Source organism: Anguilla rostrata, chromosome 14, assembly GCF_018555375.3.
Source record: "Anguilla rostrata isolate EN2019 chromosome 14, ASM1855537v3, whole genome shotgun sequence".
Lineage (NCBI taxonomy): Eukaryota > Metazoa > Chordata > Actinopteri > Anguilliformes > Anguillidae > Anguilla > Anguilla rostrata.
This window is the reverse complement of record NC_057946.1, coordinates 7,199,623-7,214,419: the sequence shown is the minus strand read 5'-3', so window position 1 is coordinate 7,214,419 and position 14,797 is coordinate 7,199,623. Positions and strand designations below refer to the sequence as shown.

The 14,797-nt window shown below is 41.3% G+C and overlaps 1 protein-coding gene and 1 long non-coding RNA gene across 2 annotated transcripts; both read left to right on the top strand.

Moving 5' to 3' along the window:
• The first annotated feature begins 2,785 nt into the window (after positions 1 to 2,785).
• LOC135238931 (Golgi phosphoprotein 3) lies at positions 2,786 to 13,758 on the top strand. The gene is made up of 4 exons (XM_064307120.1): positions 2,786 to 3,235; positions 8,456 to 8,587; positions 10,860 to 10,974; positions 11,766 to 13,758. Exons 1-4 carry the CDS (start codon positions 3,023 to 3,025, stop codon positions 12,188 to 12,190), a joined length of 885 nt encoding a protein of 294 aa, XP_064163190.1. The 5' UTR covers positions 2,786 to 3,022; the 3' UTR covers positions 12,191 to 13,758.
• On the top strand, positions 3,242 to 7,348 carry LOC135238932 (uncharacterized). The gene is made up of 2 exons (XR_010325231.1): positions 3,242 to 4,487; positions 6,427 to 7,348. It is a non-coding gene; the product is annotated as an uncharacterized LOC135238932 (long non-coding RNA).
• Positions 13,759 to 14,797: the final 1,039 nt, after the last annotated feature.

Below are 14,797 nucleotides of genomic sequence, written 5' to 3'. Positions count from 1 at the left end.
ATGAGGCCTGGAGGCACCGGCCCCTGGACTACCACAGCCAGATCTTCTGTCTGTGGATGATCTTCAGGGTGGGCCCATCGCTGTCCTTGGCAAGCCGGCCATACTTATGGAGGAGGTTCAGGACCTGCGTGGCAAGCTGGACTGGCAGACCTGCCAGACACCTGTCAGCCACCAGAGGGCAGCACTGCTCCCCAGGACATCCAAATGCCTTTACACTTATTTTCCTTTGCTCCCTCTCACACTGCGTTTTACAAACCCTCCATTCCCACTGGCCTCTTGCAGAAGCTGACAATCATGGGAAATCTGGTTGACAAGGATGACAGGGCTGTTGAGGGTGTGGCCTGAGCTTGTAACTCCTTGGCAGGGGTGGTAGTGCATCATATTTAAGTGTGGAGACATTAGCCATTTGCTGTGTTTTTATTAGGGGTGTTGCTGTGCTCACTGTCAAAAACTTGTAGCAATCACTGGAGCTACGAGATTACCTCATAATGCCAGATTGGCATATTAAAAACTTAAAATACACTGGGTTTTCCTTTTTATAAGGATTAAACACATTTACTTTGAAAACACTGAAAACATTATTTTATCTATGTACAGCAGTATATAAATGGTAAATGGACTGCATTTATATAGCGCTTTTATCCAAAGCGCTTTACAATTGATGCCTCTCATTCGCCAGAGCAGTTAGGGGTTAGGTGTCTTGCTCAAGGACACTTCAACATGCCCAGGGCGGGGTTTGAACCGGCAACCCTCCAACTGCCAGACAATCGGTCTTACCTCCTGAGCTATGTCGCCCCAACTATAACTACTCTATAAAAAATTATCTGTATTTTATTTTTTTTAAATATCTGTTTCTTGCAGTTGTATACCCATGTTATCTAGTTATGTAGAGCAGCATATATACATCATACATAACCTGGGGCATCAGGTGTCAGTGGTTATTTTAACTTGAATATTTATTCTGCTCTTTGCATGCTCTTGTAATTGCATTCAAGGTGGACTGGCATTCACCTGTATGCTTTTCAGTCTTGGGTGGGGCAAGCACGCTATTCCACCCCAACAATTTATCAACTTGCACTGAAAATGGGAAATTATATAGCAAAGAATGTAATTTTGCAACACTTATATATATTGCAGTCAGCATTAGCCTTAATAGGAATAATTGCGTTTGTAAATTTACATGTACAACATGTACTATGTTATTTCATATGAGACTGTTGGTGCCAAAATCTAATAAAAGGGCAAATAGGGACCAGTACAGCATAGGATTATTGATACAGCAAAAACATTTAAAAGTACAGTCAAGGAATATGTTCTTTAGAGGAAGTAATTTCTGGAAAATGTTGTGGTTTCTTTACATGTGGTTGTCCATGGTTGAAGTGGTCACGCATGTATATATATATATGGTCTGTATTTTAGTTTTCTCCTGTGCATGTGTAAAATGTCACTTAAAAGAGTTATAGATATCTTTGCCCACTAAATGTACTTTGAACACTGATCATTTCAAATGAAATTAAATCGTAGTCTTCATTGAAATTCTGGTGACAAATGTCAGTTACTTGTCTATTTTGGAGACAGTACTTCATGTCACTGAAGTACATTCTACAGATCAGAATCTATCATAAATGGGGTCTAAGGCAGTAACATGTCCTAGATAATGTGCTGTTCATCATTCATATAAAGGTCCAGGGAGGGGACTGAAAGAGTAGGCATAGTCTAATGTCTTTTACATGCTCTGTAGTGACGGTATAAATTAATGGTGTGAAATTTACTCTGTGTATTCTTCCCCCTGGATGCAGGTGTCCGAATTTAGTCCTGGAGGGCGTTTCGTTTCTTTGGGGGGCACCAAAAGTAACTATGCAGTATGCCTATCGACTCACAACCACAGCACTACGTTACACACATAATTAGCTGTAACCAGACCTGGGGTTTTCAACCTTTTATGATCCAGGGACCCCCACCCAGGTTCAAAGGCATCCAAGGGACCCCATCTTAAGTTCACAAGGGTTGTGACTGCCATTGTGAAGCAGGACGGGGTGGTGGCCTGTAACCTCCTTACAGTACCTTCAAGGTTGAAACCCCTGGCAATAGACCATACTACAGAACACCTTCTTTTTTTTTCTTTTTTTTAATTAAGTTAAAGTATTAATGGATCTGTGTTGTGACAATGGCCCTTTAGCCCCCTCTAGAGCACCAGTGTCTGCTGGTTTGTGGTATATTTCAACATCAGTGATTCATGTAAATCATTGATTGGCTAAATAATCCACACACCCTGTTCTCAAAGATTAATAGGCTTATGAATGAAAGGCAACCTGCAAATGCCATTTCATTCATAAGCAGTGTCAAACTCCAGCACTTGAGTTTGACACTGCTGCCCAAGGGTTGGTGCCTGCTGAAGTTTTACGACTTGATCCAAAAACAATAGCTATATAGCCTTGTCCTTATTTTCAAACACAACTCTAAGCCTCTGAAAGTGCAAATATTCTACTTTCAGCAGGTTTGAAAACATTTTGTCACTGTATCATGCAAAAATCAACTAGGTTATCGCGAATAACTTACGGATCAACTAAGAGCAGCCACTTGGGAATAAACATGGTCATGTTAACTTCAGCTATATATTTCCCCCTTCTTGTTCATGAATAATGACTTGATTCCCCGTAATATTTCTTATAAACAAATACTTTTTCCACTGTGACGACTCCGATACATCTTACCACAGCCGAGTCAGCTGTCACCAACTTAGCTAACATTACATGGCTAGCGTAGTTAAAATTTCTCTACCTGAATGTAGCTGAGGTGCCACATCCACTGCTTTCGTCATCGTTCTTCGCCATATTGGTTGAGAAAGTCGATGCAGAGCAAGGGGTACAAGCTGCCCCTCATAATCTTGAAGAGCGAATTTTGGATCACAACAATCTCTCGAACACTATTTATGTGTCGGAAACTATAAAGACTGTTTAACTGAGGCAGGGACAGCTCAGGGTACGCTCGCTTCGTCGTTGTTACGACTTGTCTGCAGATTATGACTTCCCTGACCCAGAGGAGCTCAGGCCTGGTGCAGAGGCGGACCGAGGCCTCTCGCAATGCCGCTGCCGACAAAGAGAGGGAATCTGGGGATGAAGACTACGAATCACGTCGTGGGGATGAACAGGAGGATGATGACAAGGGAGATTCCAAAGAAACTCGGCTCACGCTCATGGAGGAAGTCCTGCTTCTAGGGCTGAAGGACCGAGAGGTTTTGCATTCCTTTATATTTTTATGCATACTGGCTTAGCTCTTTTGCGAAATAACAAATTTGCCTTTGTTTTTAGCTAATAGTTGCCGGTCGAAATTTTCACATCCAACTGGCTTTTAAAGTTTTCTTACATAGTGAACGTCAATTAGAGGCTAAACGGTTAACCCGTTTAGCTGGCTAACGTTACTAGCTCGCTCGCTATCTAGATGGGTAGCTACCTGGTAAATGTTGTTAGCGATTGAATAAGCAAGCTAACGGTAAGTTAGCCAACATCAGCTAGCATTCGATGACCGTCGAAGACTGTAGGCTAACATCTGATCTAGACGACCGTCTTACTGTTTGGTGTGCGTCTTCGCGTAAACAAGGAGCGCAAGCACTTTTAACGTTTTAAATCACTTAGATTTAGTACAGGCAGCTGGGTTGCTAGCGATCTAGGAAACTGGGGGACTTGGCTACCATAGTTTCCGTCTTGGACGAAAAGCATCACGTTTGTTTACAGTTCTTGTAGCTAGCTGGCTAAGTTAGCTAATTAGCTTTCACTAACGCCTGCCAGTAAACCTAGCCTAGCTAGCTAAAGTAAAGGGAACTTATCCACTGTCAGACAACAGGGAGCTGCCGTTATGTATTGATAGCTAGTTAGTTTAATAAAATAATATTTACTAATAACTTATCATAATGAACATTAAATACTAGTACGCATAATAGTACAAGTTAGCTACTACTAGCTTGTTGCCCTCTCAACCTTTTTTTTTCTTATGCAGATGTACTAACTGCATATCACAAATTATTTTTTTTAGGAAGGCAAGAGCAGAGGTACCTTACTAGGTAGCTGCTTAAAGTGTATTTAAATCAATGAAAAGGTTAAAATTAGGTGAAATAGTTTCAGTATTGTCGTCGTCATATATATTTTGAAGAACTTGTATCCTTGGGAATATTTCGTGTCTGCATTTCCTTATCTGTAAGTTTTGTCAATACTTGTGCATGGTAGATAGCCTATGTACAAGCCATTTAATATGCATCATGTGGCTTTCCATAGCTCTACTCTACTTTTAGACTTGGTGTTTCTTAAGTTGGAAAACACTTGATGGAAGGTGCACACCTACCAGTTAAACACTTATGTCATGAGCCTCAGTAACATTCACTGCAATTAGGCTATGGCCAGTGTTAAGTTGTCTACATTCTTCCTCCAGTTGCTGTATAAATATCAATGCACATCCATGTATGGGCCTCACTGCCGTTTCGCTTGAGCAAGGTACATTTCCTCTGACCTTCTGTACGAGTTCAGCTGCGCCTTGGGTGCAACGGTGGTGTTTCGACAGAAAGCCACAGTCTGTGTCGTCAAATGACCTGAGCTGTGTTGGGCAACTCCTTGTAGGATAGCCTAATAGACTGCCCCAGTATCCTGACAAGCCAAGCGTGCTTCTGTGTGTTTATCTGATTGTGTCAGCCGTCCAGTAGCGCCTAATGGAGGTAGTCCACTACAGAAAGTAGTGGCACTGTACTTCTAGCTGTTATTTGTTAATTCATGTATTAAACCAGGATCTAGGCAGGCAGATTTCCTTGGGAAACAAGGTTACATCTGTTTGCAACATTTGGGTTCAGTAGTAACCTGGAGGGATCCCTTCACAATTTTAAGATTTAGGACTCAGCCAGGATTTCGAAACATCTGAAAGTGATTTATCTGTTTCCATGCCATCCCCACAAAAATTGGACTCTTTGTTGCCTGACTCTCACAGACTTTGCTATGTAGGCTAAATTTCACACGGGCTGTTCAGGTGTGTTAAGTTTAAAAAGGAGTATGTGTGCTTTAATGCATTCCTCTTGAAGGCAGTGATGTTAGGTATGATAGCTTGGATAAAACTACCTTTCCAAAAGGCTACTACAGTGTCAGTAATAAGGTACCTGTTTGTAGCTTCATCAAGTCCAGAAGAAAAACTTCCCAGGTGGGGTGAGAAAAAAGTAAACAGACAGACATTTAAAATAAAAATTGCCAAAAAGTGTTGCAGTGTATGGTTGCCCCATTTCCCAGTACCAAACTGAGTGCCAAAGGCCATACCACAAGCAGCTTGCTGAGCGCTTCTGTAAGGGCTGGTTCACGACAGGTTTTCTTGAGCTTTTTTCATGATCTTTGGGAAAAGTATATTGTTAATAACTGAAGATGTGCAATGTATGCTTGTGCATTGGTTTGGGAACAGATTGATATGAAGAAGTATGGGAAGGGAAGTAAAAAAACTATTTATTCTGTGCTATTATAGACATTAGGGCCATTAAGCACGTTTACCATGTCTTTACCATATCGACTGAAGGGTTGTAATAATAATAATAATAATAATAATAATAATAAAAAAGAAACATGTGACAATGGAGGTTAATTGAGCCTAGCAGGCAGTGAATCCATTGGACCATGACATGGAATGTGAGACATGTAGTAATGGGGCAATTCTAGTCATAGAATTGTGCCATTCAGTCATGGTAAAGTTTCATAAATGCATTTTTCTATGTTCACGTCTTTTAAATTTCATTGTTGATTTTTGTTCATTTCCATGTTGGTTCTGGCTCTCCATAGCAAATGTAGTAATGGGTGTCGTGAAGTAAATAAATGTGTTTTCCATGCACACTTAATTTGTCCTGGTCATTAGACATGCGCTGACATTGAGGGGAGGGCCAGAGTGCGTCAAGGCTGTATGAGTGAGTAATATAGGACAAGTCAGTCATGATTTACTTGATAGGCCGACATCACTTTTGCCCAGATGCCAGTGACCCTGCTGTCTGGCAGCCCTTCATAAAAGTGAGTGTTTGGCCCATGCAGCTCAGTTTAAGGATGCTCCACACTGCTGTACTTTGAAGCTAATACCAGCTTTAACTCATTTCATGTAGCCTATGTGAAGTGAAAATGGTGCAAAACTGCGACTGCTTCCTTGTTCGTTTAGCATCAAAGCCACACAGTTGCACTGATTGCATATTTTTTTCATGGTTAAATAGTTTTATAAGTATCTTGCCAACAAAAGGGGAAAATAAAAAAAGACGTCATCCAGTTCCTCTTTATATGTGATTGTGTGATTATGCATCAATATACTTTGGTTTAATCTTTCAAGATGTAGACTGCGCACAAATAGATTTGAAATAATGGTTGCTGCACAGTGCTCCATTGGAGTGTCAGGTAAGCTGTTGTATTCGATTTGGTCCTGCAGAATTGGAGTAGTGGAATTGTAACGGCAGGCAAAGCTGGCCCTATGGGGGATTGATCTCTGGGACTTTGTGGCAGGACTCTTGGAATTGTCAGCGCAGCACCACTGCAGGAAGTATTCTGGCAGTGTGAGTCTTCGGCGCTCTCAATGTTGAATGTGGCTTGTGTTGTACTTTTAAGACTTTGTTTTGTAGAGGTCATGCTTTATCTGTAGGCACTTATTCTGCCATGGAATCTTCAGGTGGACAAATGCCTTCTGGTCTTGTAGGCTGCTCCAAACATTTGTTTCCTTTTCTTAGGTGCGTCGTTACACTGTAAGTACCCAATGTCCCTTATTGATTTATCTAAAGGTGAGGGGGAAATAAAATTAACATTTGAAACACAACTGCTGGGAAATGTAGGTTGTGTTCCGGTGAATCATTCTCTGCCGAAACGTGCGCTGGTGTTAAAGTCATCGGATTACCTCTTACCTTTCAGTCTGCCCACTTCAGCTGATCTACACTGAAGATCATTGAGTGTGGAGCATTATCAGTAGCATTTTCTTTATATGTTACTTCTGAAAGCAATGAAACCTCTTCATTGGCACTACATAGTTATTCATAAATGCTTGTGTCAAGAACCACAGCTATTCATAAGACATTGCATAACCACTAATGCATCAAGTGATATTACCATGGCATACCAAACTGCACACCATATGCCCATTTGACTTTATTTACATACTCAGTGTCTGTGTTGTACTTGGGATGAAGCTCTGCAGCTTTTATGAAGGCCAGTTTGTCGAAAATGTTACCAAAATTTGATGCACCGTGATCCCTGAAAACACATCTATGGTCTTCAGAGGATTTCTCTTTTTTGAATACAAATCAAATTTACTGTCCATATTCTGGAATAAATGGAATTTCACCAGTGATTAAAAAAAAAAATGTCTGTAAATATGTGGAAAGTAACTTGATCCATGGGTGCTTCTTGTGAGCAGAGTTTGTTGGTACAGTTTCTCCGAATCCAGAATCTTTATCCGTTTGCCTTCATAAATGCTGTCTTTGTGCAATTTCTCAAATGAGAGGGAGTTGTTTGCATGTTTTATTTAGACGTATTGGCAGTAGATGCCTCCAGGGTGCATTAGCACCCATTAACCTGGTCTCATGCAGCCTCCCGCCCAGTTCCGGGAGGCCTGAGCGTCGTTTCATTATTGCCCACGTTGCATGGCAACCTGCCCCAGCGGCAGAGCCTCGCGTGCACCCACCCACTCCTGTGCTGGTGTAGTTTGGGACACCTCTGTAAGGGGGTGGACAAACCCTTTTTTCGAATTCATTTACAAGGAGATTCATATTCTGTCTTTATTTACGTCAATTCCCTTCTGTGTGTTTTCATCATACTCAAGGAATCATACTGGATTGTTTAGAGTTTTTACTTGCAGTTTGCCATTGTTAAAACAAGACCAGTAAATATGGTGCAAATGTTTTTGTATAAGAAATATGGATAAATCTCCAAATTCTTACACTCCCGAAGTCTCTGACAGAATTTTCACGTGTTTGCACATACCGTATTGTTACTCTTTCCAGTTAGCACTGCGTTGGCAGATTTGTGTGCGCTTCACTGTTAAGGATGGAATAGCCTACATGTGAACTTGGCTGCAAATGGGGTAGTGAAAAAAGGGAACTACAGTTTACTGGGAAAAATTCAATCAGTGCCTGATGACATTATGTCTTAAAATGAAGCCAGAGTAAACCTGCTGCCAGATTATGTGGTGTCTTCAAAATATTGGGATTCTTAACCTTGCTTGAGACAGGTTTTGTTTGAAACCTGTCCAAACCTTTTAGTGTTAGAAACTCAGTTGGGCTGGGAGTTGAGACCTTAAGCAATGGCTCCTCAAGGCTGCACTCCTTCAGTTTTCCTTGCATTACAGCTAGGGGTGGCAGAAATGCTCTGCCATTCCATTATAGCCACCTCTTTTTTCCGTATTCTCAGAACATTATCAGTGTTGAGCTGTGGCGAGCATCGTGTGTAACTCTCTGTCATGTGTGTTTCAGGGGTACACTTCCTTCTGGAATGACTGCATCTCCTCGGGACTGCGCGGTTGCATGCTCATCGAACTGGCCTTAAGAGGACGGCTGCAGCTGGAGGCTTGCGGAATGAGGAGGAAAAGCCTGCTAGCCAGGAAGGTGAGGGCTGAGTTTGGCTTCTGTTTTTGTGTACCACATAACGTCGACCTTTCTGTGTCCAGCGCTCCCATTATTTTGCAGCTCTCTACAAGAAAGAGACTTGATTTTTAAAAAATCACTGGAATTAAACGAAAACAAATAGCTTTTACTTTCCCCAATAACATTTGCTATGTGAAGTGAATGGATTTAGTTAGTTAAAATACTGAATCTGCTTCGATCTACTGAAAGTCTTGAAATGTTGTCATGCCAAACTTAACAGTGTTCTGCCATTTATTTGCGGTTCTAAGTTCGGCAAACGCTTGAAATATTTGAAGTGCTCACATTCTTTGGTTCAGAATGTTTATGTAAGAGCGCTAATGCAAATGTTTGAAGTCCCCTGCTTGCTGAAAATATTGCTTCACCGATTAAAACTGCACGAGTATAAGGAACTGAAAAAGAAAATGTATAACCTTCATGTTAACTAGGTCCAGGGGGCCCAGGGCTACTGTATGTGGAGGGAGTGTTATCGTGGTTACCTGGAAGCAGCTCAGAGCAGAAACTACTTGAATTTGTTCTCTTCAATTCATTCTCAGTATTTAACTAGAATGTAAAAATTTATGACTGAACCTAAGTGTGGTTGCTTCAGCAGTTGTTTAGTTGTTACCTGATGAAGAAGTTGGAGAGCTGTAGCATCTTCCAACTTACCAGTCTATTCTTATGAACATTCTTGTAAGGGTTAGCATGGGTAAGTAGGAAAAGTCAGGCAAGGGTTTATTATTATTATTATTATTATTATTATTATTATTATGATTATTTAATAATAATATTTACAACAGCAATAATAATAACAATAATGATTATTATCAGTAGTAGTAGTTAGTAGTATTGTATCATTGATGTGCTGTCATTATCATTATTAATGTATTATTCATCATACTCTTCAGTAATCATATTAATAATAATAATAATAATAATAATAATAACAACAATAATAACAAGAAGTACTCGCTTTGTGGTATATAGGCTAGTTATAAAGTGTAGCCTTTGTTTCATGGCTACTACAAGTCTACATAGTCTAGTTGTGTTTCACCATACATGTAACGGTAATATGGTCATGAACATGTACCAGAGGCCTCTGATGAATAATAGATTCTAAAAGATGGTTAAATATGCTAATAAAAAGCTGTTATATTTGGCGAATATCTTAGTTGCAACACATTACATATCGCGAAACATTTGTGATTAGAGGTGCGGTATTTTTTAAGTATGGAAATTTTAAAGTAGCGTAGTTATATAGAAATAAATGGTGAATGCCAAATGTTCTCGGAAACATTCTTAGACGCAGTTTACAATCAAATGTAATGGTACACGTTTCGCGAAACGTGAAAGAAGTTTTACTTGGAATGGTTATTTGTACATATGGGAATTTACTCAGTATGCGATTTGTACTATATATCGGGGCGATATAGGGCGATATAGCTCAGGAGGTAAGACCGGTTGTCTGGCAGTCGGAGGGTTGCCGGTTCAAACCCCGCCCTGGGCATGTCGAAGTGTCCTTGAGCAAGACACCTAACCCCTAACCTCTAACTGCTCTGGCGAATGAGAGGCATCAATTGTAAAGCGCTTTGGATAAAAGCGCTATATAAATGCAGTCCATTTACCATTTACCATATCACTTGGCATGGCTATTTTATTTTATTTTGCCACAAGGTGGAGTCATTCGATGTCAACATTACTGTATCCTGCAAAACAAAGTCAGCTGCCATTTTTGTTCCTGTTGTTTACTGAAACAAACTATTTGCGTGAACATGAGTGAATTTTTATTTTATAAATGTTTTTGTTTTGGAAGACATAATAAAATCTAATTGTCTTCAGACTGCAGAAAAAGTTCTGCTACTGCAGAAAAAGTTTCTATAGACTCAAACAAATTTCAACAAATTGCTAACAAATTTCTATAGACCCAATAGCCCACTTTTTGTTGAACTGCAATATTTACTGGTCACAATTGATTAGACTGTATTCTTACCTCTGTCTACCTAATTCTTTACAATAAGTACACACAATTAAAGACCCTGTGGCCCAGTGCCATTATTTCACATTTCTACACATATGTACATACAGTATTGCAGCTGTATAACTAATTCTTCAGCTACCTGCTTGAGGAGAGGCTCATAGTGAGCATTTCTTAAGTCATAATAACAGTGCTTAATATATGTTAAAACAAAGATTTGGCAGGATATTATTAAACCCAAGCAGTTTTGATTCACTAAAGGTTAATATTTGATGTTGCTAGGTGATTTGTAAGTCTGATGCTCCTACTGGGGACGTCTTGCTGGATGAAGCTTTGAAACACATCAAAGAGACCCAGCCACCAGAAACGGTGCAGAGCTGGATCGAGCTGCTGAGCGGTGAGTTCTGCCTTCCTCTGCCTTCATGTGCAGGCGCGCGTGGTTCACCCGTCAAACAAACAAAACATTTTATACTGGAGCATCACAGTGGCATTCCTATTGTTCAAGTCATTTTCTCCATCCTACTGTTTACTATGTTTTATTTCGTTACTGTCCCCAGTTCACGTATTTCCACAGCAGGTAAAGCCTCACAGAACATAATTTATCTGTTCATCATTGATCCAGACATGGCCTCAGGTCTGATGTGCCTGGGAATGTGACATGCTGTAGGACGACAGATGGTTAGTTTGCACCACGGTGCTGTCAGGATGTTTTAACCACTTTGAAAGGTTGTTTTGTTTATTCATATTGCCTTCCTTTGATGTTTGCTTTCTTCTTGCTTTCCCAGTCAAAGCAAAACTAAGAATGTAAACGTGAATTTGTCATGCATATGACCATGCTCTGACCTGATGTGGGTTTTTTTTATATAAATGGGTAACAAAGAAAATCTAATCCATCTTGAAGGTTAAGCCAGTAATTTTATTTTGAATCTATAAAGGGTTTTGCTGCTTGTGGTATGATATTAAGGTGCATGGGGTGAAGTGGTAAGAAGGGAGATCACCCGAATTGATTAGATAATTTTAGAGGTAATATGACCCCATTGCTCACACACTGTGAATCTTTAGTACATGCACAGTATGTCTGAAATACTGAATTCAGTTTATATTTCTGTGTGCTGTGACTTTGTATGAGGTTTTCCCTCATACTCTGTGTATGCTCTGGGTGCTGATCGCATGTGCCCGGCTCCACAGGCGAGACGTGGAACCCTTTAAAACTGCACTACCAGCTGAGGAACGTGCGGGAGCGGCTGGCCAAGAACCTGGTGGAGAAGGGCGTGCTGACCACCGAGAAACAGAACTTCCTGCTCTTCGACATGACCACGCACCCGCTCACCAACAACAACATCAAGCAGCGGCTCATCAAGAAGGTCCAGGAGGCGGTGCTGGAGAAGTGGGTCAACGACCCGCACCGCATGGACAGGCGCCTGCTGGCCCTCATCTTCCTGGCGCACTCGTCCGACGTGCTGGAGAACGCCTTCGCCCCGCTGCTGGACGACCAGTACGACCTGGCCATGAAAAGAGTACGGCAGCTGCTGGACTTGGACCCCGAGGGGGAGAGCATGAAGGGCAGCACGCATGATCTCCTCTGGGCCGTGGTGGCGGCCTTCACCAAATGAGCCCCGCGGCGGAGGAAGCGCCGTCCCGGGACCTTGGAGCTCGGACTCCGGAGGCAGTGGTGTTTGGCACGGTCCTCTCCCCCCGCGTGGCAAACGAACGGTTGACTCTGGGTCTGCAGACACGTCATTCTGTCACATTAACCTGGCTTGTAGATAGACCCCCCCGCCCCCCCCACCCCTCCCATTCCGTGCCCTTTTATACTCTCCGTGAGACCTTGTGTAGTTTAATCGCTCACGTTGCTATTCCAGCCAACTGAACTCTGACGTGAAAGTTCCGTCTGGTTTTTAAAAGCCGCTGCTTGGTGGCGGAGGGGAATGGGGGATCTTTTCTGGGGGTTTCGACTCGGAGATGATTCTGATGATTTCGGCTAGGACCTACCTGGTAAATCTGTCATTTTTTTATTAAATGGATGTTTTTTTCTTGAGTGTGCATCCTGGGCTAAAGTACTTTAATATTCAACATCATGCCCTTGTGTGGTCAGTAATGTTAATAACAACTGCCCCCCACCCCCCCTTTTTTCCTTCCATGCACCTTCTGATCCTAACAGCACAACAAAATGAGGCGGCCCTGGAATCCTGTGTTTGAGAGAGGGGGGAAAGCTTTTAAAATTTAAATTCCATACATATTTTACTCCCAATCCTTTACAAACAAATTACATGTACTCGTTTTCATAAAACATGTATTTACAATAAAATGCAAAAACACTAATTACACATTTTCATGTGGTTACGCCTTGTACGTAAGGAAGATTTATGCTTCTGTTTGTAATATTGATTAAATCTATGATCTGTTTATTTTTCTAACTTAAATAATCAATGCAAAAAAAATATATAAATTCTAGCCAACTCAGCTGCTTGCTACTTAACAAATCACGTTTTCAATGGAGCGAACATGGGGTTGGGTACATTCCAGTGTGTTTTGTAAATAGTTTGTAGTGTATTCTGACACTCGTAGCCAGTTTTACGGAATGGATCTGGCGTGCAGTTGAGGTATAACTACCTTTCGGTATGATTTGGTCTACCATCACAAGCCATGCCATTCAGATGTCATAGTCACAACATAGTCAGGTACTCCAGAATACAGCTCTCAACTCCTTTTGGCTCTGCCACCGTGAATCACAAGTTTACTTATGGAAATTACTCTGTAAAGGAAGCCTTTGACCAATTATTCAGGTTATTTTCTTGAACTTTTCTTTTTGAAACAGATTAAATGTCTGTACTTTAGTTATGAATTGCATATCCTATGCTATATGTCATATTCATATTATTTTGCATTTCACTCATTTTATATTCTTTTTTTTAATGTTATGCAATTGTGGCTTGCTTTATTTTAGCTACCTTCACTTTTGCGTTTATGTATGCAATTTATTGAGAAAATAAATAGACACTGAATTGGAGGCATATAGTACACTTTTGACAGGGGGTTTAAATGTCTGAAAGTTTTGTTAATATGGTCTTCAGAGTGAAAGATACTAAATCTATAACTGTAGACTTGACATTAAAGGGATCCCTCTTCTGTATACTGCTTTTTACCATACAATAAACTAAGATCATGGAAGTGCCTGAAAGAGACTTCTCTCTGTATTTTAATTTCTATGATTTGCAAGTGGCTGCCTGTGGGAATTTTTGCTTCCCCCAACATCCATTCCCTTGGTTAGTGAACATGCCCATCCACTGCATTGAACGGCATCACTAAAATGAAACTTTAAAAATATAATGGAATAGTGTCACCTGGTCTTAGCATCACTTGATTCTTATTTATTACTTGGAATTCTCGACCACCTAGTTAAGATTCATATGGTTCAACAGACTGGCTGAAAATATGAGCCCGAATTTGAGACGTTTGAAGTTTTGGCTGCCCCTCTCATAGGCTCTGATCAGTGTCCTGATTTAAAAACAAAAACAAATCTGAGTCTCTTCTTTTCTGATTTGTGCCTCGTCTGTATGCGGAAATAAATCTGGAGTGCAGCCATGTGACTTGTATGGACGCTCAAATCGGACATGTTGGGTGCCTACATGGGCAGATATGAAGTTTCTGTGGTTATATTGAGTGCTCTGTGTAGCTCTGTGTCAGTTCCCAGTCCTCCTGAGATGGTGCAGGCTGGCTGAATAAGCTGCTCATAATGTGTTGTTTGTAATCACCGGCTGGAGATTTAATGGCAGGTGATTGCTGTGGTAGTTTGTTTTCAGGAGTTTTACTCCCAGTTTGCTAGAATTTGGTTTGTCAGTAGGGAGTTGGGGTTCCAGACTGTGGCACACAGCTGGGAGTAATTTCCCCTCTGTCACAGGCCAGGGCGACACTATGAAATCGCCCCCCTCCCCCCCCAAACTGTGCTGCACTCCGGCTGGCTCACCGAGTGAGGTCTCTGTACGGCATATTCACAGTTGGGAGAATGGCGATGGGAACAGCAAGGGAAGAGCACCAATGCAGTCTTGAGCAGCAGCTACTCACAGCAGTGCTTCCCTATCAGGTCCACATACAGAAGAGCTTCCTTGCTGAAAGGGCAATGAGAGATTTATCTCCTTCAGTGGTTCAGAACGAGGTTGTGAGTACTGCAGCGTTGTGGTTTAAGCTTGTAATCCGAAGACTGCAGGAAAGATTCCCAG